Raw genomic sequence first — 24,536 nt, forward strand, 5'->3', positions numbered from 1 at the left:
TCAATTTCCGTTTGTGAAAATCGGTAACTCGTTTCTCATCACCCTCCCCAAACAAGTGGCAATATCATAATCAAAGCAACTCTCTAGCACCGGCACTACACAAAATTATGTCAATAGAAAACCTCGGTTGGCCAGTGAAGGCACAACAATTTTTTTCAGTACTTCATTCTTGGCGCTCTATTTTCAGGTGATAAAACTACACTCTGGTAAAATATCCATGAATTCAGCATTAAAGCTTCAGTTTCCTAACAGGATTTCCCCATAGAACAGTTAACATATACATATTAGGAGGATATCAAGGTATAAGAAGGTTACGTCAATCGCCATTTTTTCACATTTCATCGCAAAGAATGTGGTACTTTTCGCTGCATTTTGTTATTGTAACTGAAATTGTACTAAAATTTGCAACAGAACTACACCAGTGTTTGACGCAATCTTCTAATATTTATAAGACCTTGAAGTGTACGACGACTTCGGCCATATCATACAATTGGGACAGTATAAAATTTGTATCTAAAGCGTTCCTCCAAGAAAAAATTACGTAAAAAATAATGTCACTATCACAGCCAGTTTTGCCATTTTTATCAAACAGAAATTGTACAGCCACCGGTCATTTTAGATACCAATTTTAACATGGAATATATACGGAGCTGTCATGGCATTATCAAATCTATTACTCCGTTTGACCTACGAACACAGACTCATTCAAAATATTTTCCTTTATTTGTAGGAGAGGAGATCATAATTAGTATCACGGTAGAGTAAAATAAACCAGGCAGTAACGGTTTATTTTAGAAACGTCAAATAAGAGACCTAATACATTGTATGAAAATGAACTCAAATGAACACTGACATAAATTGAAAAAGTTTATTCGCAAAAAATATAGGGCAACTAGATTATTCAGGTCCCTAGTCAAATCAGCACTCCTGCCTGGCATACTTTACTCTGTCTTGTTAGTATCTACCGATAACAGATGGGAGCATCAAACAAACCAAATTGTGATTAGAACGGTGTATCATATCTAAAATGCAATAAAAATTTTATTGCCCGTCACATGCGAAAGTTGACCATTATGTGTCAGTTTTCACCCTACGAAAATGATCCATTACAAAAAGAATATTTTTGCTTCATTTTACGTGCATTCCTTTGGTAAGGATCGGAATAGGTCGGGTTTAGGTCGACCTATGACCTGAAAATCAAAAACATGACCTAAAATTTACGTGACTTGACTAAAATTTTACCTGACCTGTTTCAAATTTAACTTGACCTGACCTGACCTGTTTAACCTTTGACATGTAATGACCTGAATTGACCTGTAATCTGCATAGTCGACATAGTGTTTTCAAGGTCCCTTTGTGAAAATAAAAGCAAGGAAAAATGTAGTCTCCTTACACTGTTCCTAACATTCTAAATATGAAAATCAATTCCAAAATTATTCGTTTATCGATGATTCTTCTTCCGTTACATTGTTGATAGTGGTATCTCAACAAAAACGTGCAATACTTCCTAACTAGATGAACTTTCGGATATCATTTTTTTTTTGTTCGAAAATGTCACATAATAAATATGAGCTCATAACGCGATCGCTTGAATATTCATAATCCCAATAAAAATACCTCTGTCTCGGGGACTGGGACGGTCAGGTTAATAAATTATTGTAGCGATTTATTTCTTGAAGAAAATTCTAAGTATTTTTTATGAATACGGTAGACGCTATTCGCAACTGGGTGGGAATAGTTGACGTTGTTGTAGGTGCTATGTGCATACCAGATTATTTGATTAACCTTAATATGTTATTGGAAGAGGAAGTAAGTAGAAAACCGTAAATGGTGACAGTTGAACAAATGTTGTATTGAATGAAGGACTTGATTCGTTAGTTTTAGAAGAATAATGTTTCCGTTCCCTGGATATCGATATTTCTGCGAATAAAACTTTCTCGAGTACTTTCCTGGGAGTGCCCTAGGGTCGTAAAATACATATGAAAATCCAACTCTGTGTAGGAGATTGTTTCATTCTTTTTAACGATCATTTTGCTATTATAAGGGAACACTAGCCACAGTTCTCCTGTTAGTCCACTCATTGATCATTGATCATTATTTCTCTGCATTAAATTTTTGCCATTCCAATTTTAGATCATCCATTTTTTCGTTGAAACTGACCTTAGTGCTACTGAAAATAAGATGAACAACAAGGACATTTTTGCATCGATCTTAAAACCTCAGACCATTACCGTTACAGATCAAATAACCGCTTCTCGTTAGTGTCGAATGGAATGCACAAGAAATCGACACGGAACTCAATCGCAAGACAAATGAATTAATTTCGAGTTATTTTATACCATCAACACCGTGGAAATTAAATATTACTAAAAGCACGCAACATATCCATTTCATCCACATATATCGATGTTATTACACGGCACATAATATGTATGGAACTGTACAGAAAGAAATCAAAGACAAATCAATTTGTACTGAATTATATTAACCATACTTCTTCAGAGTTTTTACTTTTTTTTGAACTGTTCACATGTATGAATATTGCTTAAAGTCCTCCGTAATATTCGTACATTTGCCACTTTATAAAATTTATACACACAACCAGGCACTTTAGGCGTGTTGAGATTTATTTGGTTGCATTGTAAATAAATATACAAGAACAGATTACGAAAATTAATTATACTTAATTGAAGCGAGAGGTGTTGGATGTGTATTGAAATTAATTGTAGGATCGCATGGCATTTTGTAATGTTCATATTTTGCGTCGATAGAAACATATTGTGTATTGATGTTGGCCAAGTCAAAGTATTTTCCGATAAATTTGCATTTAATTGAAACAAGTGTCAGTGAATAATTTAAAAACTGCCTTTGGTCTAAGATAGAGAAGCGAAGATTGCGCTCTATTCATCGTTCAGCGAATAGCGCATCGGTGTTCCAATTTATGATTTGACTTATCTGTCAACTTTCAGTGTTCAATGACAACCAGATATCAGTTATAGTAAGTGAATGACAATGACTACCAAAAAAGTGATCGCTTCTGGCTAGGTGTATTTAGAAAATGCACGTTTAAAGCTTACGAAGTAATAGATTTCGCATCAAACGCTAAAAGGCGTGGGTTAATTTGGCACACGGTGCAAAAACAACGCAATTTAAAACTGTGTAAAAGGTGAACTCGCACACAATTTCACTTCACTAAAATTTCGTAGAAGGGATAATTAATTAGGTTGATGGCAGATCTAACAAACATTTATAGCATTAAATTTACGGGTGCGAGATTGTTAAAAATGGACTTTAGGAATGTCATAATTTGCTTCGTGTGCCAGATTACCCGATACCCGCTAAACATATGTTTAACAATAGATGGAACAGAACAGATTTAATTATTATTTCTGAATCGCTGACCGTATATAATTTTTGTGAAGCGCTTCCATGATGGAGGTTGTGGAAGAATTAAACGAAAAATGAGATCAACATAATGTTGTGACATCAGTCCAAGGCCAATAATATTAAGACTCAGGTTTCCAATTCTTTTCTGGATCAGAGCCACAGACACAGACTGGCCATAGTGGGCTATTTGCTGTTTCACATGCATAGCCGGCAAAAATATTTTGCCCATCGCTTTAGAGATCGGCCATCAGAAAGTCAGTCCTGCCCTGCAGAGTCTTCAAATATCTTCTATTGTTGGACATTATCGTTTTTGTCCAAAAAAGATGGCGTTCTTAGTTGTTAAGGTTATGTATCGTATGTTATCGGTGGTATCGACGACAACAAAGCATTGAGGTATGACTGCTATACAGAAAAATTTATGTTGAAACGAATCGACTGAAAGCTTTTTCATTACACAGACGAGAGAGCTCACCTCAGGTGGAAAAAATTTGGAAATTTCATTTTCTCGTTGACTTTTGACCCTCGCTACACTGCGGCCACAAACAACACCATCAAAATGAAATTTCCAACTTTTTTTTCCCTCGCTGAAAAAATAACTATTTGATATGTGCGGTGTGAAAAGCATAAATTTCTCCACTCAAAATGTCTTGACATAAAATGACGTTTTGTCTGATGACAGTTCAGGCGAGATATTTTATACTTCCTAGTCTCTTTGTCTACCTATAATGTCCCTATATAGATAAATTGGCCTTACGTTAGTCCCAATATTACCCAAAAAAATTTCTTGTTTCATCTAGTTCTGACTTTTTGATCTTAAAGCTCGTTTTGAAGACTCATTTCAAGAATCATTTTAATCTGCGGGCTGTCAGGTATTTTTGAACGAATTCAATGCTCTCTCAGTGCACGAATTCTCAACATTGAAAGTAAGGACTTTTCGTATATTTAGACTTCAATTTTTAATGGCTATGGCACCAAGTATTTTGTCTATTGTATCGGATACCGCTCGGTAATAATAATGTAATGAAATATTGTCTCAAAAGTCTCTATATAGATTAACAAGTGAGGTGTACTCAATAAATCGAGTTTCACTTAGCACAACTCCTAGCTACATGCCTAAGCATTCATACATGCTTAGCGAATAGTTTTATAGATTTCATCGCAAAGATCAAGATCATGAATGGTGCAATAAATCACAGCCAAAGATCAAAGGGCTGAAACATTAAACAAATTAAAAAACAAACTGCAATCAATGCCAAACTGCTTTTCTAAAGTTCTACACATGTTGTTGATCTCTTACATTATATGCACAAGCTTTTGTCTAATGCAACACACTGTACACTGTAGAAACGATACACCCGAGACTTTATAATGTGAATTCATTCCCGCAAAATCGCAGGTGGTCGGATGATCGATAAAAAGCACTATGTGATCGATTTCAACCAAATAACATACAATTTTGTATTAAGTGTGCAATATGAATTGGATTTGAAATATTGGATTGGAAATAGAAGCGAACGTTGCTGGGCAATGAAAATTGAATACGAAATTTCTTTCAGATGAAGACGATGAGTTCAAGGTGTTCAGAGTATGGTAAAATTTCTCGATACCTATCACAGCACTGCATCTAGGAGCAGTTATGTGTACCTATCAACCGCGAGAAATTGATTTGAAAATGTACAGATAATGAACGAAATTCAGTCAGTTAATTAGTTCTCCCTGACCCGGAAAGCTATCGAATAGACATATTAGGTAAATTATTGGAACAGAAGATGAGATCTTTTCGGAATCGAATCTGAATTTCTATCAATTTAAAACTAGCCGCAGAGAATATTCAATTATAAATATCGTGAAGATAGTAGTACGTTACCATATGACCTGATCGTCAATATAATATCAATTCAACTAAATTAGAAAATAATCCTCAAATTACCCTCACGACACACCATCCAGTACATTATACATATACACACATTGTGTAAAATCGTTTTCCATAATACGGTATTGCACACATCGTGCAATACTAACTTACTGACCAACAAGCGGATATCAATTCACAAATAATACATTTCACCGTCTAAGTGAAAACCCATAGTCCAGAATTATTATGAAAGAATGGAATGAGAGAAACAGAGAGAGCGAGATCGAGAGTAATGAAAGAAAAGAAAAACACTTCACGTCGAATAACGAAAATTATATATCATAAAACAGAAAACTAAAATAATAATTTGCCAAACATGAAAAAGGCACGAAAATTATTTCATATCTAACACCATCGCCATGAATTCTGTTATCATATCGATGCCGTACATCAGTCATATGTGAATGTGAAAAAATATTTCCCATCGATAAAAAATTATTAAAAATTTAACGGTTTGTGAATTGGAAATTGTTTCTTGATCTTTTTTCTTTCGCCGGAATGATTTCAATGGATATATATGTGTATGTGCTACGCGAAAAGCATAAGCCACATAAATAGAATGGAGGAAAGGAATGGTAAATTGAACGGATCGATCAGTACCCGTAAGAACATTTTTATCGACAACATGTTCATGCTCAATTTCCATTAAGTAACCAGAAATTTTCAAAATTTTTGGCTACTTACTAAATTGTACTTACCGGATGGCTACGTGCTAGCAGCAAAATGATCCGGGATCGATTCCAGTGTAAAAAAAAATTTCACAATTTGAAAATCTTACCTGTTGCAGGTAACTTTGTCACCACGGAACCTACACAATACGTTTCCACAGTTGTAGCTAGTATTATACAAAAAAATACAGCTGTAACAGATAACATACATTACATGTTGACAAAGTTACCTGCAACAGGTAAGATTTTGAACTCTTTCTTTGTCAGTGCATACTCGTATGCATAGATGGACGGGAAACGGTCAAAATGTCTACGCAAAAATATCTAACGAACAGAAACTCTAACGACGAATTATCTAAGTACAAGAGGGTCTACACTATCGAAATATCTATCAGGTTAAATATCTATGAACACAAACACTAATAACACATTAAATTCTAACGTATATAATTGTATTGTATTGAGTATATCGAATACATCGACTACATTCTAGTATATTCGATTGTATTGGAGTATATCAAGTTCATAGATTATATTCGAGTATATCGTCTATATCCGAGTATATCGAGTACATCGATTATATCCGAGTATATGGAGTAAATCGACTATATCCGGTTGTATTTGAGTATATTCAAGTATATAGTCTCTGTTCGAGTATATCAAATACATAGACTATATCGGAGTACATCGACTATATCAGAGCATATCTAGTAAATCGCATATAACCGAGTATATCGAGTTCATCGATTAAATCCAAGTATATCGCCTATATCCGAGTATATCGAGTACATCAATTATATCCGAGTATATCGAGTACATCGCCTATATCCGACTATATCGAGTACATCGACTATATCCGAGCATATCTAGTATATTCGATTGTACTTGAGCATATTGAGTACATCGACTACATCCGAGTATATCGAGTACATCGCCTATATCCGAGTATATCGAGTTCATCGATTATATCTGAGTATATCGAGTACATCAATTATATCCTAGTATATGGAGTATATCGACTATATCCTGAATAATATTCGATTGTATTCAAGTATACAATACAAGTACAACATCGCAAATGCGAATAATATTAGGAGTTTTATAAAATAGTTAGCGCCGCAGGCCGTGAAGAACATGGAAAAATAAAAAAGCGGGGTCGAGGGGAGGCAGCCCCCGCTGAAGGGGGTAAAGGGGGAGAATCACCACTTGAATGCAATAACAGAAGTTGACATCTTGCAAAGTTTTTGTCAAATTTCCCACATTGCCACATATTGTTATTTCGTCCAATATTCATTTTCGCCTTAGTTATTGTGACTTTCTAAATTTTGGATGTAGGTATTTTGGCTTTAGACATTTTGTCACCTTATCGTTACTTGTTCATTCCATCTAAACTTTCTTGTCAATTACACAACTATTGGCAATGGCACATCTGTTTTCAGTGGAAGGCATTTAAGCTTCTTACCCAAAAATAGATTAATCTAATGACAAATCAACAAGTGAGTGCTTAGGCTGCTGGCAGTGCTGGCAACATATAATATATTCAACCTAGGTTCTGAAAGACTTGACCCGCTGAGTTGATCACAACACAAGTAACACCTAAATTTTTTAGTTGCGCCACCACGGACTTGGAAGTGAAATTTCTGTGTAATAAAACTTTATCTGGAAAATGTTCACTGAAAGTTCAAATTTGAACGTCAGCTATCTTCGTATGTGACAAACCCGGTTCTCTCAGAACCTGGCTTTTAACTGTATCAGCGATAGTTTTGTCAACATTACGGGTCAATGTATTTATACCCAGACCAAAGGAACTATGCAGTACAGTTGCAAATAAAAACGTACGAATCCCTCTTGATTTTTTTTTTCATTTTCAAGGTATTGCACAGACAAAAAAAAGAATTCTTTTATTTTGTCGTGATCGATTGAGAGCAATTTATTACGAAATGAGGGTGAATTATGTACACATTCTATGATCTACGAAACGTGGTATGAAATTTGTACGGGAAAACCATGCGATTAATACAACAAAATAAATTGAATTTTCCTTTATGTTTCGTATATGAACTTAAAATTGATGATGAGTGCACACTCAAATAACATATGCAATCAGCGTTTTATATGCGATCAGTACATTATGATTTATAGGACGACCAAGAAATCGTAAATCATACACATTAGTAATGGCAAAATATGTTTATAATTCAATATTATCAGTAACAAATTTGTACCACACATCATAAATATACATACACATAATGCCCATGATGTCCAGTCCATTCAGTATATAATATAATGAAAATACGAATTATATGTATGCGCGACCGATGGAATGATAATTCTTGCGTTTAGTGTTTTATACAGCGTGCGTTGTCAATGTTCGCCTGTCATCAAAGATTGTACAGATAGGGCAGTTATATTTATTGTAGGTTCTGTATTTCGCGAAGAAAGTATTATGATATTTACGAGCTGGAAACGATGTTGTGGATCGATTTTCGTTGCCTCTAGCGGCCTAAGATTGAAACATGGATATTGAGATCAGCTTAATAGATTCAGGATAAAGGTTTGCAAATATATGGAAATCGTCTGACCTGTCACATACGGCTATTCATCTGTTATTGATAACGACGACAAAAATAATAACAAGCTCTAAGTAATATTGTCCTTTATATAGTAAAATAAATGTTTAAAAAAATTGAAGTACAAGATTTGCATTCAACAGATTACAAATACTTTGATCGATGGAAGTAATAGACCCGATAATAATACTGATCATACGCTTGCCGTCTGTAACAGGTTAAGAGAAGCAAGTAAAATAAGATGCATTTCACAAGTAAAGCCTTCGATGTGAGTTTATACACTGGATTATCTGAAGAAAGAAAATAGAAAATTCCAACAGGAAGAAATTTTACTATTTTTTACATTCGTTGCCTTCGGCTCTGGTTGTACCACTGTTAAAAAATCACTTGACGAAATCACTTCAAGCATGAGTGCTACTCTAAATAAAGTACAAAACTGAACAGTGCATCAAACAAAATTTTTTCATACAAAATAGTACTCTATTTGGCAGCTGTCGCTCGAAGCACTTTTGCTTGAAGTGCGTTGACTTGACCCTTGATACGTAAATAAATATGATCATAAATAAGACAAAAAGTCAATAAAATGCGTTCTTCCACAGCACTGCTCCTAGCATAAACACTGAATTGACAAGAGTCAAATATGGGGGCTTCAGTGATAAAAGCTGTCGCTCAGTATTGTTTGTATTGTATGTTTTAACTCATATAACGAGTCATCTATCTTTACAAAATAAATGCATTCTCTAAATATTTTCTATGTGCATCCTAGAAGCAGTGCTGTTGTTTTTATCAAGCGATTCTGAGTGGAGAAAATAAGTTATTCATGAAAAATCTACTACTTCCTAATTTTGCATGTGAAGTTTTTTCATAAGTTTGCATGCAATAAATTGTACAGATGGTTATTCGGTAATTATAATAGGGAACGTTAGATTATTCGAACAGAAACGGAATGTCAAACACAGACGGAAACACAAAAGATTTTTCTTTAAGACAATATAGCTTTGCCAAAGAAAAACCGTTTGTGTTTCCGTTTGTGTTGGACATTGCATTTCTGTTCGAACAATCTGACGTTCTCTAATGTTGGTCCGTCTGGACGGTAGCTTGGCTTAGAGAGTCTAAAGGAGAAAAGTTGAACTTTTCGGTTGGTTTAGCGGCATATCCTACAATTCTCATCGACCTATTTGCCACTTGTGCACATGATCACAAAACTTCTAGACTCATTTTCTTGTCGGGTCTGATACCACCAACCCCCTCAACTCTTTATTTACGGATCGAACATCTTCGTTTATTAGAAATGATGCCAAAATCCAACGCTACACCCGTGCCTACCTTACAAAATGACTGTGACTGTGACGAACGGCTACTCAATTTTCAATTCAGGTTCAGTTCTAATCAGATTCAGGTTTTTGATCACCGCTGATTACACTGCTATTGGTAGTGGCTCATCAGTCTTCAATGGAAGCTGTTCCGAGCTTTAAATTGATCACAAACCCTAATTTTTCTCCAAGAGAAAGTTCGGCTCATCTTTATTTTACTATTTTTTACCGTTGAGAGAATGGTATTGTACAGCTGATTAATAATCTTAGTCGAAAATGTTTTAAAGGACTGCCAGTCGAACGAGATTAGAAGGAAAAGCAATCACACATCCCACACAAAAATAAATTAACCGCAATGAACACTGGTTCGCAAGTAATACACTCGCCCGAACAACAACTTTGAACAACAACAACGAAAAAAGAAGTTGAATTCGATATATTTTCAAGCAAGTGTTCGTGGGTTAGATACGTTCGAACTTTACAAATAAAGAGAAGAATGAAAACACATAGTTACTCTTCTTCATATATGGTTTCTGTTCTCATAGAATATCAAGAGGTCATTATAAGTGACCTCGAACTTGTGCACATACAGATAAATATATTATACACGAATGAATAACCATTGCCTGGTATTTTATTAAGGTAAAAACAGCACATGACCGTAAATTTTTAGCCGACAATTTTCATACGTATAATATGAATGCAATTTTGTCGTCTTCCTATATGCAATGCACTATCTTTTTACACACCTATATGTCATGGATGAAACCGCTACTCTATGCATAAGTAGCATTCACAAGTTAATGTCGGCTCTTTGCGGAATGCTCTGACTAAAATCGAAATTTTAACTGACTTCTGAAAGTAAACCTAACCAACCTGAATAACCCTAACAAACCAATCAAAGAATAAGACCACCAGATTCAATGTGCTGGTTTTTATTGTTCAAACAGACAGAACGTTTCTCACTTTAGTACCCAGATTTGTCCAGTTACACATTCTCGTACTATAGACGGAAGGAGTGGAAAGGAAACTAGTTGCACTGGTTTCAGCCGGGCGTCATAACAATAAAACAAATTTGATGATCCACAACGACTCGGACAAGTTTATTTTTGCACCTAATTATCAGAAATGACAACGGTTGCACTCTCATCATCTCATCCACCTAATACCTTTCGTGTTTCACTTTATTCGATTGGTTCGGTGTGGATGATGGCGTGTAGACCTCATAATCGGTAATCGAAAAATTATAATCGCCGAACAGACTGGTATCGAGTGCATTCGGTCCGTCATAAGAATGCGGTAAATTGGAATACGATTCGGTGTTGGTATTGCAACCGTTCGATATTAGCAGATCAGCACCAGCTCCGAATATTGGGCCACATCTATAAAAATTGCGAAAGTAAATTCAATGGCGGCAATGACGACCGAATTTAATTGAAGCATTGGCCTTACTCTGGATGATAGCAAATGGCATAGGGTTTTTTGATGATATCGTATTTGACCGGTGGATCGTTTCCATTATTCAATGCGAATAGAAAGGCACGATCAGAATGGATGTAGCCACCTTTACGACTGGTTTTCGACCAGGCAACGTCGCTGAATCCACCGCTGATCTCTCCTCTAGATCCCTAATGAATTATTCAAAATTGTTTGTGAAAATGGCACTGCTCTTGCGACATGTACAACGTACCAATGCCACAACAAATATTGGTGCGATACCGTCACAGTTCCGGTGGAAAGCTGCTGCCGAATAGCCATTTGTCGAGGCTCTAAAAACCAATCTCCAGCTCTGCTTTGGTATACCGAACCTGAATGCCAGATGAAGTGGAGAGCTCATAAAAAAGATTTTTATTTTCTTTCAATCGAACAAGTTCTTACCATCCATTCAAGACACCTTGCAATTGTAATTTGTCATTCTTCAAAATGCACGACCCAGGGAACATATTCAACAGTAACCTCGGCTGAAGACGTTTATCATTCTCGGACAACGGTCCACCAGGCAACGGCGGATGTTGGGCAAGGCCGGTTTGTTTGCTCGATTTCAAAGCAGCATGTCGATACCGTTCAAGCGATAGTTCCATGGGAACAGCTCCAGTCGGTTCCACTTCTTCAGCGAAAACTTGGCTATCTGTAACAGTGTTGATGTTGAGTTTGATATTCTTTATTATAGGCGTTGGTGTAATTACCAATTAACAGAAGTCTAACATGACCCATTACACCAGCCAGATATTGGCATACATGGGCTCGCTCTTCTTCGGTCCAGTGTGCAGTTGGTTGTGTTACTCCAGCCTATGACATGAGACTTCGATAAAAATCAGGAATCCAATCAATTCAATATTACCTGATGTTTTGCCCAGTTTAAAACACATCGCCACACATCCTCCTCCTCCAAGCAAAACTACAACAATTTTAGAATCAATTGAAAGAGGAATTTATGGAAATTTGAAATTGGCATTACATAATCCGACGATATCAATTTGATTAGGCCGTCTTTAGTTAAGTTGAGGAAAGCGTTTGTTTTTACACATTCGGATGCATTTTCGCCAATGAATGTTATACATCGGTCCATGAAGGATGCACACTTCGCACCTGCAGCAAAAAGAATGAGTCTGGTTAAAACTTTAAAAATGCTTTGATTCATCGCAAAAGTGTGTTCATTCGTTCACATAGTGTCTCTGAATAGCTACTTTTATAGTAATGCCAGAAGCAAGGCCTTAATCGTGCGCCTGAATAAATTTAAGTGAACTTTCAACTACCCCTATTGGTTCATTTCATGGATAGATTAGCGCAGACAAGTACTCTTCAACGCAACATGATCGTTTTTGAGAATCTGACATTGGTGATGGAAAAAGCGACAAATTTTAAGATCAACTGAGCGAAATAAATTATTGCACTCTGTCACTAAATCTCAGAGCAACATCAGCTTTGAGTCAAAATTTCATAATTTTCAAAGGGTTAATAATCTCCTTGACACACTAACAGAAAATTAAACAGCGGTGACAGGTAATGTATTTTTTAAGGCAGTTTTTTTAAAACAAAAAAAACTTGTCACTGAACCACTCAGTCCCCGATATTCCACAACTCTATAGTAAACGTGAGCTTAACATTACTCGTCACAGCCAATAATGTACAACCAACGCAGACTTTGGTAACGTGAATACATGATGATCGGGAAATTTCACTTGCGTGCAGAATTTGCAATAGCTGGACGTTCACCAGTTGGTATGCATGCTATTGTTTATTTCGGTGTACTCACTCAAGGTAAATATAGTGAGGAGGTAATGCCATATACAACCGAATCAGATGTGCAGTGGCACGAAAGTTTGCTATAAGCGCCATCTCTCCCTGTCTTTAAAATAACAAAATTGCGGCATTACATCCGCCCCCTCCGCCCATATATTTACCTTGTGCTCACTCCCTCAGCCTAATAGACTGATGTAAACTGCAGTCTGTTCTCGTTTCCTACGTCTATTTTTGCTGACGTATAGAAGAAAAAGAAGAATCGGAAATAGAGCACCTTGTTAGTACTTATAACATTCTTTGCTGAAAAGAATGGCAAGTGTGAAAACTATTGATTACTACATTGTTCACCTAATTTTATGTTGTCTTCTAATGTTTTTGTTTGTTGAAAGAACCATGTTGATCTTGACCTTGAAGAATTCTAATTACCGTTATTATACTCCTAGCAATCACTAACATGATAAACACTTTTCACCTAAAATGACAGGCACACAGTGCTCCAGTGCGCCGGATAAATACAATGTTGACGATAAGCGAAAAATGGAAACTATTTGATGACAGTCTACAGAGGTTGAACCGAATTGGTAAGGAAGACAATAAATCGCCTGATTTCAATACCTTCTTAGCCTCCAAGACAATTTTAATTCTACATTTAATTCTCCAATGGACTATAGTCATTACATCAGTGATTCGAGAAAGTCATCAAACATGCTATTGTAGTCGATAACGCAATTTTCAGTACAAACGTTTACAAGAGTTTTCTGCTTAGATTTCACCCAAAAACACTTCTAAAAGTATTCTAATAAGAAGAGACAGGAAACTATAGCAAAAATACAAATTTCTCGTCTTACTAGGATACATTTGGGAGTTTTTTTTGGATGAGATTTAAGCAGTAGACTCTTGTAAACGTTTTGCGTTATCGACTAGACTATGCGTTTCTTAATAAAAAAAAATCAACACGTCGGAAGCCGACCATATCAGGAAGATTATCTTTCCGAAATCAGTGGGCCTAATTTCGATGCAGTCTGTGTTTTCGACTGTCATGGTGGCACGGAGGCATAGACTTCGAAAAATTTAATCGCTACCATCAGCCGCCACCCATCATTCAACGAAGATTTACACAAAGCGATCCGAGCGAGTTTTCAGACCTATTTCGAAATGTGGTCGATGTAAGAGCAATGGCCATCGGTGGATAACTATCCGAGCACTGCTGTAACCATTGCGACAATCGTGATAATCCGAGATGGTCTTCTTACGATTGGTCACTGCGGAGACTCCGCTGGCTGCAGTGATAGCAACGAAAAATGGGAATCGATCCATACGCAAATTAACGACGGATCATAAGCCAGTTGGAGCGGAGCTGGTTCGAATTCAAAACGCTGATGGGAAAGTGGTAAACGGACGGGTTGTTTGATTTAGAACTCTATAGGTAGGAATTTTGTTTTTAGAATGTTTTCTTTATATGCAGGTCCGGTCCATAGAATAAAAATATTTCAAAGAATAGTAGAGTGGTGACCTTGGACCAATTATTAATTTAATACGTATCTTCTAATGACCCGAATTTTCCATTTTCACAGCAATTTTCCACGCTTTTCCGCAACACCAACAATTTTTTCTACTTTTGAGCCAACTTTTTAGACAACTCTCTTTTATCTTGCATCCAAGAGGAGCTAGAGCCGTTATGTTATGATTGATCTGCAATATTATTACATCTGCTACACCTTTTTCGACTAAATAAATACGTTTTCAATGCGAGACGACTGTTTTTCGTAACTAATAAGGAAAAAGACTACACATCCAGAGGATCCACCACTCAGGACTGTGGGATTAGTTAACCTTGTGAAAGACTTTTTCGTACGCGCTCTGGATTCAGATCAATTCAAAACTATTTAATACTTTAAGACTTCCTTAAATTCCGCATCCATTTCGGACCGCAATCTGCACATTGGATTCTCCAAACTGTGGCAGCTGGAATGTCGTAGAGTTGAAGCACAGCACTGCTACAGAGCAGAGCTGTGGTTTAAGCTAATTATGTAATTGCACCGATCTATCATTAATTTGTTCTTCATTTTAGTGAGCTGAAGTCTCGGAAAATTGAAATTAGACAAGATTCTGATTTGGGAGTTATTGTGGTTTGACGTTGATCACGCAAGAATTTCATTTGATAAAGGAAAACCTAGATTTCTGTCTTTCGCAAGTGACCTCCAGCGAAAAACTAAAATGCTCAAGATGCAGATTTTGGTTTGCTAGACGAAATTTATGTGGTATTGGTGTGAAACACATTGTGGAGAGACGCGATGAACGTTAAGTTAAATGTGTCGAATTTTGTTGGCTGACTCTGAAGTGTTCAAATAAAACCACGCCAAAGGGATAAGTGTGACACAACGTGACAGTGAACGGATTGTTATGAATGGCTCGTTTCGTACAAGTCAAAGCACTGTCAAGCGACAGTGCGTTGTACGGCTCCACTTCTTTTCAAGTTCAACACCAGATGCGAATAGCCAAGCAACTTTAGTGCTTGCTATTTGACATGCTATTTGCATCCGGTGTCGATTAGCCGCTGGTGTCGAATAGGATGCACCGCGTTATGTGGCTATTTGACACTGTTGTTTGGCTATTCGACACCGGTGTCAAATTGTATGCGCTGTGTTGTGTGGCTATTCGACACTACACTGGTGTCAAATTGTATGCGCTGTGTTATGTGGCTATTAGACACTTGTGTCGAATAGTCACTCCGATTAATTAATTAAACAAAATTTCGATAAAGCAAAAATCGGCATCAAAATAAAAATGTTTTGTTTGGAACCTAATTCAGGTACCAACAAACTACAAACTAAATTGATTTCAGTATTTCTAAACCTGAATATTGATCATCGTCAAACCACATATTTAGTCAATTGATTTTGAAACTGAATCTTCAACCAGTCTGTGAACTGTGAAAGGTATTGACACTGTTATAGCTGAGGTTTGTAGTTTCTTCAAAGCAAATGACAATCTCTGGACGTTCGTACAGCGTAAGCCACTTGCACTGATTTTGTAGTGGCGGAAACAGCGGAGCTCGTACAACAAATAAAACGTTGTCTGCGTGAAATTAGAATTTAATATTTTTATTTGCGATCATTCTCACACTTAAATGATACGATTGTTTACACCACTCATCATAACCAAACTTTCAACATCACCCATCAATTAGCGGTCGGATTCACATTTTGTATGAGCGTGATGTTGTCCCCTTTCAGCATTATTCGGCCCAATTGACGTCGATTCTTTGTTTTTGTGTGATATTCTTCGGCATCGTCTAACACCAAGTTCATGTATTCATCAAAGCCAACGATATGTCCTTCTATGCGAAGCGAAATGTTCTCGTACAGCCAGACTTGAACGCGGGAACGATTTTGTAAGTATCGGAAAATCAAATTGATGGGCTGCACCATCACCTTTTGTACTTTCGGATTGCCCTTGAACGACATTTTGGTCGGAGTTTGTTGAACGTTTCAATTGGAAAATTATTTAACAAAACGTTTGAGGACGCGCCGGCTTTACGATGGAGTATTTAGTGTAACATAGACACACAATGCTTTTTTGGCAGTTCATACCCGTGAGGTTTGTAATGATTGTTTGGTAGCGTAAAACGAGTCATCTAGCGGTGTGTAGCTGAATGAACACATGTTCCACATGACTTGAATGTGGAAGTCACAGATGGCGTACGATAGTTTTTGCGCGAAAATATTTTTAAATAATACGTTGTGGTTCTGCGGCTTTTTGGTTACGTTGCGGGTTTCAGTATGTTTTATAAGTAGAATTTCTGTTCAGACCGTTTTGGGATCGATCTTTCATTTTTTTATTTATCAAATTCAAAAAATAAATTATCTTCTGGTAGAAGGTAGAGTTATGCGTGAATTGTATAAATTCGTAAAACTTGCTATGTATATGAGTATCTAAATGCAGGACATGTGCAATTGCAGCGAATTCTAAGAAAAATGAAATTTCATTAATTTATTGCTGCACAAAGCTCTGAAAAATCAACGAGATCAGTACTAATAATCTTCGGATTATAGTGAGTTCCTTTGTATTGACACAGTACCATAATATTACCTTTATGATACTAGTTCTCTTGTTAGGAATGTGTGTAGGGCTTTGTCTCGTTAGGTATTAGGAACGGATATTAGCAGAAAAATGTGCAACTGATAAGAAAAATTTTGTTTCAATGAGTTTCTCATCCTTTAAAGTCAATGAAGATTGTGACTAAACGAAGATGGGTAATCAAAACCGAAAATGTCACATTTCATGGGAAGCAAGTTCTGTGGAAAATTTCAACTTTCTCACAAATGTCACCACAGCATCATGAGCTTATAAAAATATACGGTGATATGCTAAATAAGTATATGAAAGTGCATGACGGTATACTGAATTTTCATATACTTCCATATACTGGTTTTGTATGGGAAAAAATCGAAAAAAGGGTATCCATTCCAAATACGTCACAGTTTACAAGGAAATAGTCATATACTTTCATATACTTTTTCGTCGATTTTTTTTTGCTCGAGTGGAACATAACACCTATCAAACTAAAACTTAAGGTCAACATTATATCTACCTTGGTAAAATTCGTTGCTTTAAAATGCTAGATTTCAATTTTCATTTTGATGACATTATCATTTTCTTTCAGTGTTTATGCAAAATTGACTCATTATGGGTAGGGACTAGGCCTTTTCCATTTCACAGAAATAGTCTCAAATTCATCTGGCATGGAGTTTATCTGGTCCGAAAGGCTAAAATGTTGGACCCGTATTTTGTTTTGAAGAATTTAAAAAAATTGTTTAGATGTCATCCCTTAAATTGAATTATTAAAAAAAAATGAAGAATGAGCGTTTATATGAGATTCACATCATGCGTTAAAAAATTTGACAGATGACTCATACATTTTATGTCAACAATTTTCATGTACCCATTTTTCAAACATTTTTAACGAACAATGTATTCAATTTTGGGTTTTAAATGTGTAAATTTACCGGTTATACCAGTAACCGTTATAAATCATCTTCAAGTTACGGTATTTTCAGACCTTACTTAAGTTTCGTTGAATGTTTCGTTCATTCATCAATTTTTATGATTTTTTTTCGTTGATGGCATTTCAAACTTTCTTGAAGATGAGTTTCAGTACCCAATTTAGAGTACCACTTGAAGTGCGTTGTTTAAACCAATACTCTATCTAGCAAACGAACTCTCAGCTCTATGTGTCAAATTCACACCTTATTCCTTTGTATTCCACAAATACTATTCTATATTTTGACTGACTACGCTGTAATTTACATGTAAATTCCAAAGGCAACTTGACACTTTCACCACCTTAATCAAAGTAGTTTGATTGCTAGAGAGAGTATTGTTTAAACACATGTAAAATACTTTCGATTTAGATAAGAAACCTATTTAGTGTGGGTGATAGCGTCCAAAAAGTTACAAAGTAGGTAAAGTAAAGTAAAACACTCCTTCCAGAATGATTTATATGCCAAAAATCAACATTTAAGGAAGGTGTGTCAAAGAGAATTTTTTCCATTCAAATTCTACGATTATTGGACTTTATCACCCGCACTGACTAATTGTTCTCTCAATAATATTGAGTCAATATGCCTACTTAAATTCACTCACCTGAAGTTTTCTCTTGGATATCCATAACAGCGGTTAAAAACGTACAGGCATTATCAACTGCAAATGAGGAAAAACAAGTTAGAAGTTTATTCTCTAAAATTTTATAAGCATCGTTTTCGATTGTAAGACTGCTATTTTCAACAGTTTACCTTTCATTGTTGAGATAACATGATCCTCGCATTCAATCTTTAATTTTTCCATCCCCATGTCTTGAGCCAGGGTCATCATTTCAAACACTCGGGAATCTTGCTGTATAATCTGAATATTAAAACAAAACTGTAAATGTAAAGGCAACGACTACACAATTAACGTATAAAAATATACACTAACGGTGCACCCAAGCTAAACGCAAAATAATTTCCTGTAATGCAAAAAAGTTCCACCGAAAACTAATTTGAGAATTAATTCAATTGAAAATTGCTTCCAGTTCGGCATTGTATTGTAGCACTTTAATAGTAAAAAAGCACCCAGAGAGACTTCAAATAATGTTTTCAACAACAGAGCCAGCACATTTAAATTATAATTTCAAATTCAAATAATAATAAAGAAAACAAACTTTTCCTCAAGTGTCCTCTTACTTTAACTTTTCTCTTAGCAAGAAAATTTTTCAAGGGGGCAAATTAGTTTTGCATTTTCTTGAGAACCGACTGTGCTGTGTATACCTTGAACAGTAAATATGAATTTACATGAATATGAATGTAGACGAAACAGGTGAACGAGGAGAAACTGTTAATGTTGTTGGAAATATCGTTTGTTGTGTGTATCCATTATGTATTTACACTGAGCAATGAACTTGGGCGTATTGTAAGGAGAGAAATTACAGCATTATGAGAACAGGCGACAATTAAATGATTCAGAATAGTTTATCGAATCGTTTACTCACTCCTCTTACTTAACTTCTTTTGATTTTCAAAGCCTCTTGAATCAAGAATCTTGATACGAAATCTACTACTTCAATTATCATTTTAACGATACAGCAACTTCCGATGATCCATGATCCACAAAAAATTCTGACATTCCATGGACTCACTGCTTATTTTAATACACTATTTGCTCCCGAGTGTAAATAGTCTTCAATATAAGGTATCTCCATGAGAAAAATAAATTTTCCTGTTGTGCAACATCTATAATTTATTGTGGAAAGAAATAGCTATTTTGCTAACTAGTTAGTAAATAGCCTTGTTTTGTGCACTAGATGTGAGTTTGCCGATACGAGCGGAGCGAGTTCGCCAACACATCGTGCTGAAATTTCACTACCTCTAACTGTAATTACATTTCTTTAATTTTTTGTGAGAATTCGTTCATCATCAGTGTTGGCAATACTGGAAGAATTTCTCAGCTGATCATCAGCTCCAACTGTTACTGCAACAGTTTTATAATCTCGAACTATTATCGTGGAAAATAGCGTATGCATGACTGTCCTAAATGTTTATTTCGCTGATTTGGACTATGTTCCCTGCCTTCGGCTCGGTACATAACTTCCAAATCATCAAAATACAAATTTAAGACTGGTTTCATTCAGGGAATTGGTTAACGAAGAGTTTTCACGTTAAGATTATGTAATTTTAGGAGTAGCGGCTCCCTTGTACGATTTCATCGTGAGCTGTTGCACTTTGACAAAATACCATCTCGCTGGTATTTGCCGTTGATTTTTAGTTGTTTTCGTCTTTGGATTGTATGAACTGCCAAAAGTTCCGAGGAAGTTGAAACAGGACACTTTATGTTGCATTTGACTGTGTGAAGGATCGTCACGTTGGCACTCATCGTGGAATTATCAATGAGACTCGCAAACAACAAAAGTTTTCTCAAGTAGTTTTCGAAGAAGCCGACAAGTGTAAACCAGTTATAGTTATTTTCCTAATGCATGCTAAAATGCTTTTTTAGCGAGTGAGAGGTTTCAAGCTTGAGCCGGTGCTGGAATTGAATTCAAAAAGCATTTTAGCATGCGTGATTAAGTCGCGTAGCACTAGTTACGAAAAAAATGTTATCGCTTCCTTTTGAGTGTCATTTTTGTAGTTTTTTACCTTCTAAATACAATCACGTTGATAGCAATTTACATTACAAATATTCATCCCGTCAATTTCAAATAAAAAATCGAGAAATTTAAAGAAATTTCGATCAAATAAATCGAAAAATTTCAAGAAATTCGAGAAATTTTCAGAAATTCACGAAATATCAAGAAAACCGAGGAGGGAAAACAGCCTACCGAAATCGGACGCATTCTCCAGTAGACTTTTAAATATGTGCCTAGAAAGGTATTCGACCCTAGAAGCCAAAACCACTTTCAAAAAAAATCTTCGAAATTTGTGTGGCTGGTAAAAGGTGATCAAAAACCGAAAACTTGCATTTTTCTTTCAAAAATTTCTCAATTTACACGAGCCGTACAGGGGCTTGTGTGGTGTCATTAGAAAGGTATGAACACGTACTATTGAGACGTGTAGGGACTTATTGTGTTTAAGAGCGCTCACCCCTTGGCAAATTTTTAGCCTACATTTGTGAGCAAAAATATTCGTTTTTTGATGATTTCTCTGAACTAAAATCTTTTTTTTGAAAAAGTAAAACCATTAAAGCATGCAAAAATGTGTTACTTTTAATGGAAAAATTGGTTTGTGGTTGATAACTTATACCACTTGGAGAAACATTTGCAAAATGTGTAAATTACACATTTTGCAATGCTTTCTCCCAGTAGGTAAAGTTTTGACTCACAAACCAAATTTTCTCTTAGAAGTAACACATTTTTCCATGCTTTAATGGTTGTACTTTTTCAAAAAAATATTTTGGTTCAGAGAAATCATCAAAAAACGAATATTTTTGCGCACAAATGTAGGCTAAAAATTTGCCAAGGGTTGAGCGCTCTTAAAATTCATCGACACTGAAATATGTGCAGTTGAAGTTTTCAACCGAAGACTTACACTGTTCTCACTGAAATTTCTCGAGGTACACAAAACGTACATGGTCGTGTAGGGTGTCATTTGACAGGTAATTAAATGTGCTTCTGGGCCAAATAGGGTCTTATGTGGTTTGGATGCATCTACGATGAAATAGAAGTTGAAATGTTTAGGCGTACATATTTCATCATAGATGCATCCAAACTTCATAAGACCCTATTTGGCCCAAAAGCACATTAAATTACCTTTCACCCCACACGACCATGTACGTTTTATGTGCCTCGAGAAATTTTAGTAAGAACAGTGTAAGTCTTCGTTGAAAACTTCACTGCACATATCTCAGTGTCGATGAATTTAAAACCCAATAAGTCCCTATTCGGCTCAATAGTACATGTGATTACCTTTCTAATGACACCACACACGACCCTGTACAGCTCGTGTAACTGAAGAAATTTTTGTAAGAAAAAAGCAAGTTTTCGGTTTTTGATCACCTTTCACCAGCCACGCAAACTTAGATGAATTTTTTTGAATAATGGCACCCGGGTGGAAACAGTCACTTCGAAATAAATTTATGATGAATGAATTGCACACAAAATACCTTTCCGGTGTAAACATAACTTATGAATTGGCGGAAAACGTCAGGCATTACATTCGGCATACGGATCGGCGTTGGAGTTATGGTAGTTGGAGTTACCGTCGCACTGGGTATTCGAAATTCTCCACGTTTAGCTGTTTGGAAGCTTTTGCATCTGTAAGACAAATGGATACAATTCTGTTAAATTTTTCAGTTCAATATTGGTATTCAAGTTATGTGTAAAGTATGTAATAGCGGATTCTTACGGCTGATTCGGGTAAGGGTTTTATTGAGATTTCTCACTCGGCCTATAACAGATCTAAATTTTCTTCATCCTGCAAAGCATTTTTTAATGGAAAATGTTTTACTTTGTAAATGCAAAGCAACCACTCTAAAGTACAGTTGAATTCCAGTTATCTGCTTTTTAACTTTCGAATTCATTCGAATGTTTATTGCTATATACACACACAAGCTGAATTGACGAATCTTCTGTATTACTTCATCCATCAAATCCACTTGAGTGTTTGAGGATACAAATCCAATTTCAAAATTCCATCAACGAATATCCTATGCAAACATCCATTCCATGACTATTCGAAAAGTAACAGAAGGTGAAGTGGATTGGATAAATGTTTGCATGGATTTTGATTTTAAATTGATAAAAGTTTGCAATTCGGTCGTGTTATTATTTTATGCTTTATCAGAACACATTCAATGCGGAAATGTTGTAAGGTTTCAATATTCACTGCAAGCGACTAATCGTTAAGTACTTTAATTAAAGCGGGATGAGCGTGTAAGGACATCAAATTGATTTACCCCTTCAATTTTATTGAAATTGCGGGTTGTACGTACATACATCAATTAAGGACAAGTGGTAAAAACATAATTTTTCTGCTACGCCACATCATTATTTTGCTTAATTGATCGATTCCAATTTCAAATATTTTTGAGATAGAATAGAAGACCTCTGTTGGTCATTAGAGGCGCGCAAATTTTGTCAGTACTTCATTCCTTGCGCTCTGTATTCCGGTAAACTTCCCTCTGGTCCATGAAATGCAAGTGAAGTTAATTAGTTTACAAAAACCTATTACATTTGAGCATTTCCCTACCGCAAGGCAAGTTATAATTAACTGGTCTTCGTGGTACACCTGACATAGAAAGTTAAGAATATTCATCCTTGGAGAATTCAATCTTATGATCCGGGAATGGTAGAGTCAAGCAGTATTTTCATAGCCCACAGGGTGAAGGTTTTGGTAAATCTAAAGAGGTATCTAACTCTGAAGCGATACTTCAACCTGTTACAGACGGCTGTCATTTGTTATCGATAACGACAGCAAGAATAAACGATAAGCTCTGACTAATGAGATTTTATATTGCAAAAACCATGCTCAAAACAAATGAAGTAAAAGATTTCTAAAAATAAATCTAAAAATCTTCGATCAAATGAAGTAATAGATCAGACAGTAAAACTGTTTATGCTTGCCGTCTGTGACAGGTTAAACAAATGAAGTAGATTTAAACGTTATATGACGATATCTTTGACATCGTCTCCGAACTTGTCCACTCAAATCAAAACAAAACCTGTTTACCTTGCCATCAATAATATCTTGTGCGCATACACACGTTCTTCATCTCGTCCAAGAAGAAATACAATGTCACAGCTCTCCTGATCATCCAGCAATTTATGCAAATCATCCAATAGCTGAGGCACACCGGGTGCAGTTTTTTCGCATAACGTTGTCAATGGAACCCTTGAACCCATTTTCCAATTTTTGTAAAACTTTTTTCCGTATTTTTATTTCTACTGCAATTATTGTTTATATGGTTTGTCTTCCTTATGCATCACACTTAATAACATAAACAGTGAGAGAGTAAAATTTCTCGTGTCAAGAATATTATTATTGTGAAAGAATGTGTGGGTATGTTCATGCTCTCACGTCTTAACAACAATATTGCATGATGATCTTAGGAATGTCGCTAAGAATTTGAAATTTGTTGTATGATTAATAAGCGGTTCAATCACAAAACCGTTTTATTGCACAAAATTGTAACCGCAGTTTATCGGATGTCTTTTCGATTACACAAATTGTTCAACAAATAATTGATAAATAACTAAAATAGCACCGAACGCCTTAGAAATACAAAAAATAAGTTGTTATGGACTTAAGCGTCGCAGCAGCCATCACTGTCTGACTGGGTATATATGTGTTAAAAATCTCTTTTCAGTTTAATAACAATACAATAGGTTAACATTCCACCGTGCAGAGAGAACATAACATCAGGTGCGTAAGAGCAATACAAAACAATGTTTAGAACAAGAACCTGT

At 35.9% G+C, this 24,536-nt stretch overlaps 2 protein-coding genes and 1 long non-coding RNA gene across 3 annotated transcripts; 1 reads left to right on the forward strand and 2 right to left on the reverse strand.

Moving 5' to 3' along the window:
* The first annotated feature begins 9,910 nt into the window (after positions 1–9,910).
* On the forward strand, positions 9,911–18,260 carry LOC119078226. The gene is made up of 3 exons (XR_005087959.1): positions 9,911–9,945; positions 12,863–12,867; positions 18,250–18,260. It is a non-coding gene; the product is annotated as an uncharacterized LOC119078226 (long non-coding RNA).
* Positions 10,939–24,529, reverse strand: LOC119078224. The gene is made up of 11 exons (XM_037185684.1): positions 23,800–24,529; positions 22,235–22,385; positions 18,898–19,006; positions 18,749–18,805; positions 12,318–12,448; positions 12,201–12,257; positions 12,046–12,148; positions 11,738–11,987; positions 11,550–11,667; positions 11,312–11,487; positions 10,939–11,241 (listed from the first exon to the last, which is right to left on the reverse strand). The coding sequence occupies exons 1-11, from the start codon at positions 23,970–23,972 to the stop codon at positions 11,022–11,024; spliced, it is 1,545 nt and encodes a 514-aa protein (XP_037041579.1). The 5' UTR covers positions 23,973–24,529; the 3' UTR covers positions 10,939–11,021.
* On the reverse strand, positions 16,182–16,689 carry LOC119078225 (probable small nuclear ribonucleoprotein E). Its single transcript, XM_037185685.1, has one exon. The coding sequence runs from the start codon at positions 16,567–16,569 to the stop codon at positions 16,285–16,287; it is 285 nt and encodes a 94-aa protein (XP_037041580.1). The 5' UTR covers positions 16,570–16,689; the 3' UTR covers positions 16,182–16,284.
* Positions 24,530–24,536: the final 7 nt, after the last annotated feature.

This window comes from Bradysia coprophila, unplaced genomic scaffold (genome assembly GCF_014529535.1).
Source record: "Bradysia coprophila strain Holo2 unplaced genomic scaffold, BU_Bcop_v1 contig_248, whole genome shotgun sequence".
In the NCBI taxonomy this organism is placed as follows: domain Eukaryota; kingdom Metazoa; phylum Arthropoda; class Insecta; order Diptera; family Sciaridae; genus Bradysia; species Bradysia coprophila.

What these genes read in the sequence shown, in the direction of transcription:
- LOC119078225 (XM_037185685.1), bottom strand. Translation starts at nt 16,569, where the DNA reads ATGTCGTTCAAGGGCAATCCGAAAGTACAAAAGGTGATGGTGCAGCCC.
- LOC119078224 (XM_037185684.1), bottom strand. Translation starts at nt 23,972, where the DNA reads ATGGGTTCAAGGGTTCCATTGACAACGTTATGCGAAAAAACTGCACCC. An exon ending in TGTTATCTCAACAATGAAAG is followed by an intron (nt 18,806 to 18,897) that starts GTAAACTGTTGA and finishes CCTCATTTGCAG; the next exon opens with TTGATAATGCCTGTACGTTT. An exon ending in CAAGGTGTCTTGAATGGATG is followed by an intron (nt 11,668 to 11,737) that starts GTAAGAACTTGT and finishes TCTGGCATTCAG; the next exon opens with GTTCGGTATACCAAAGCAGA.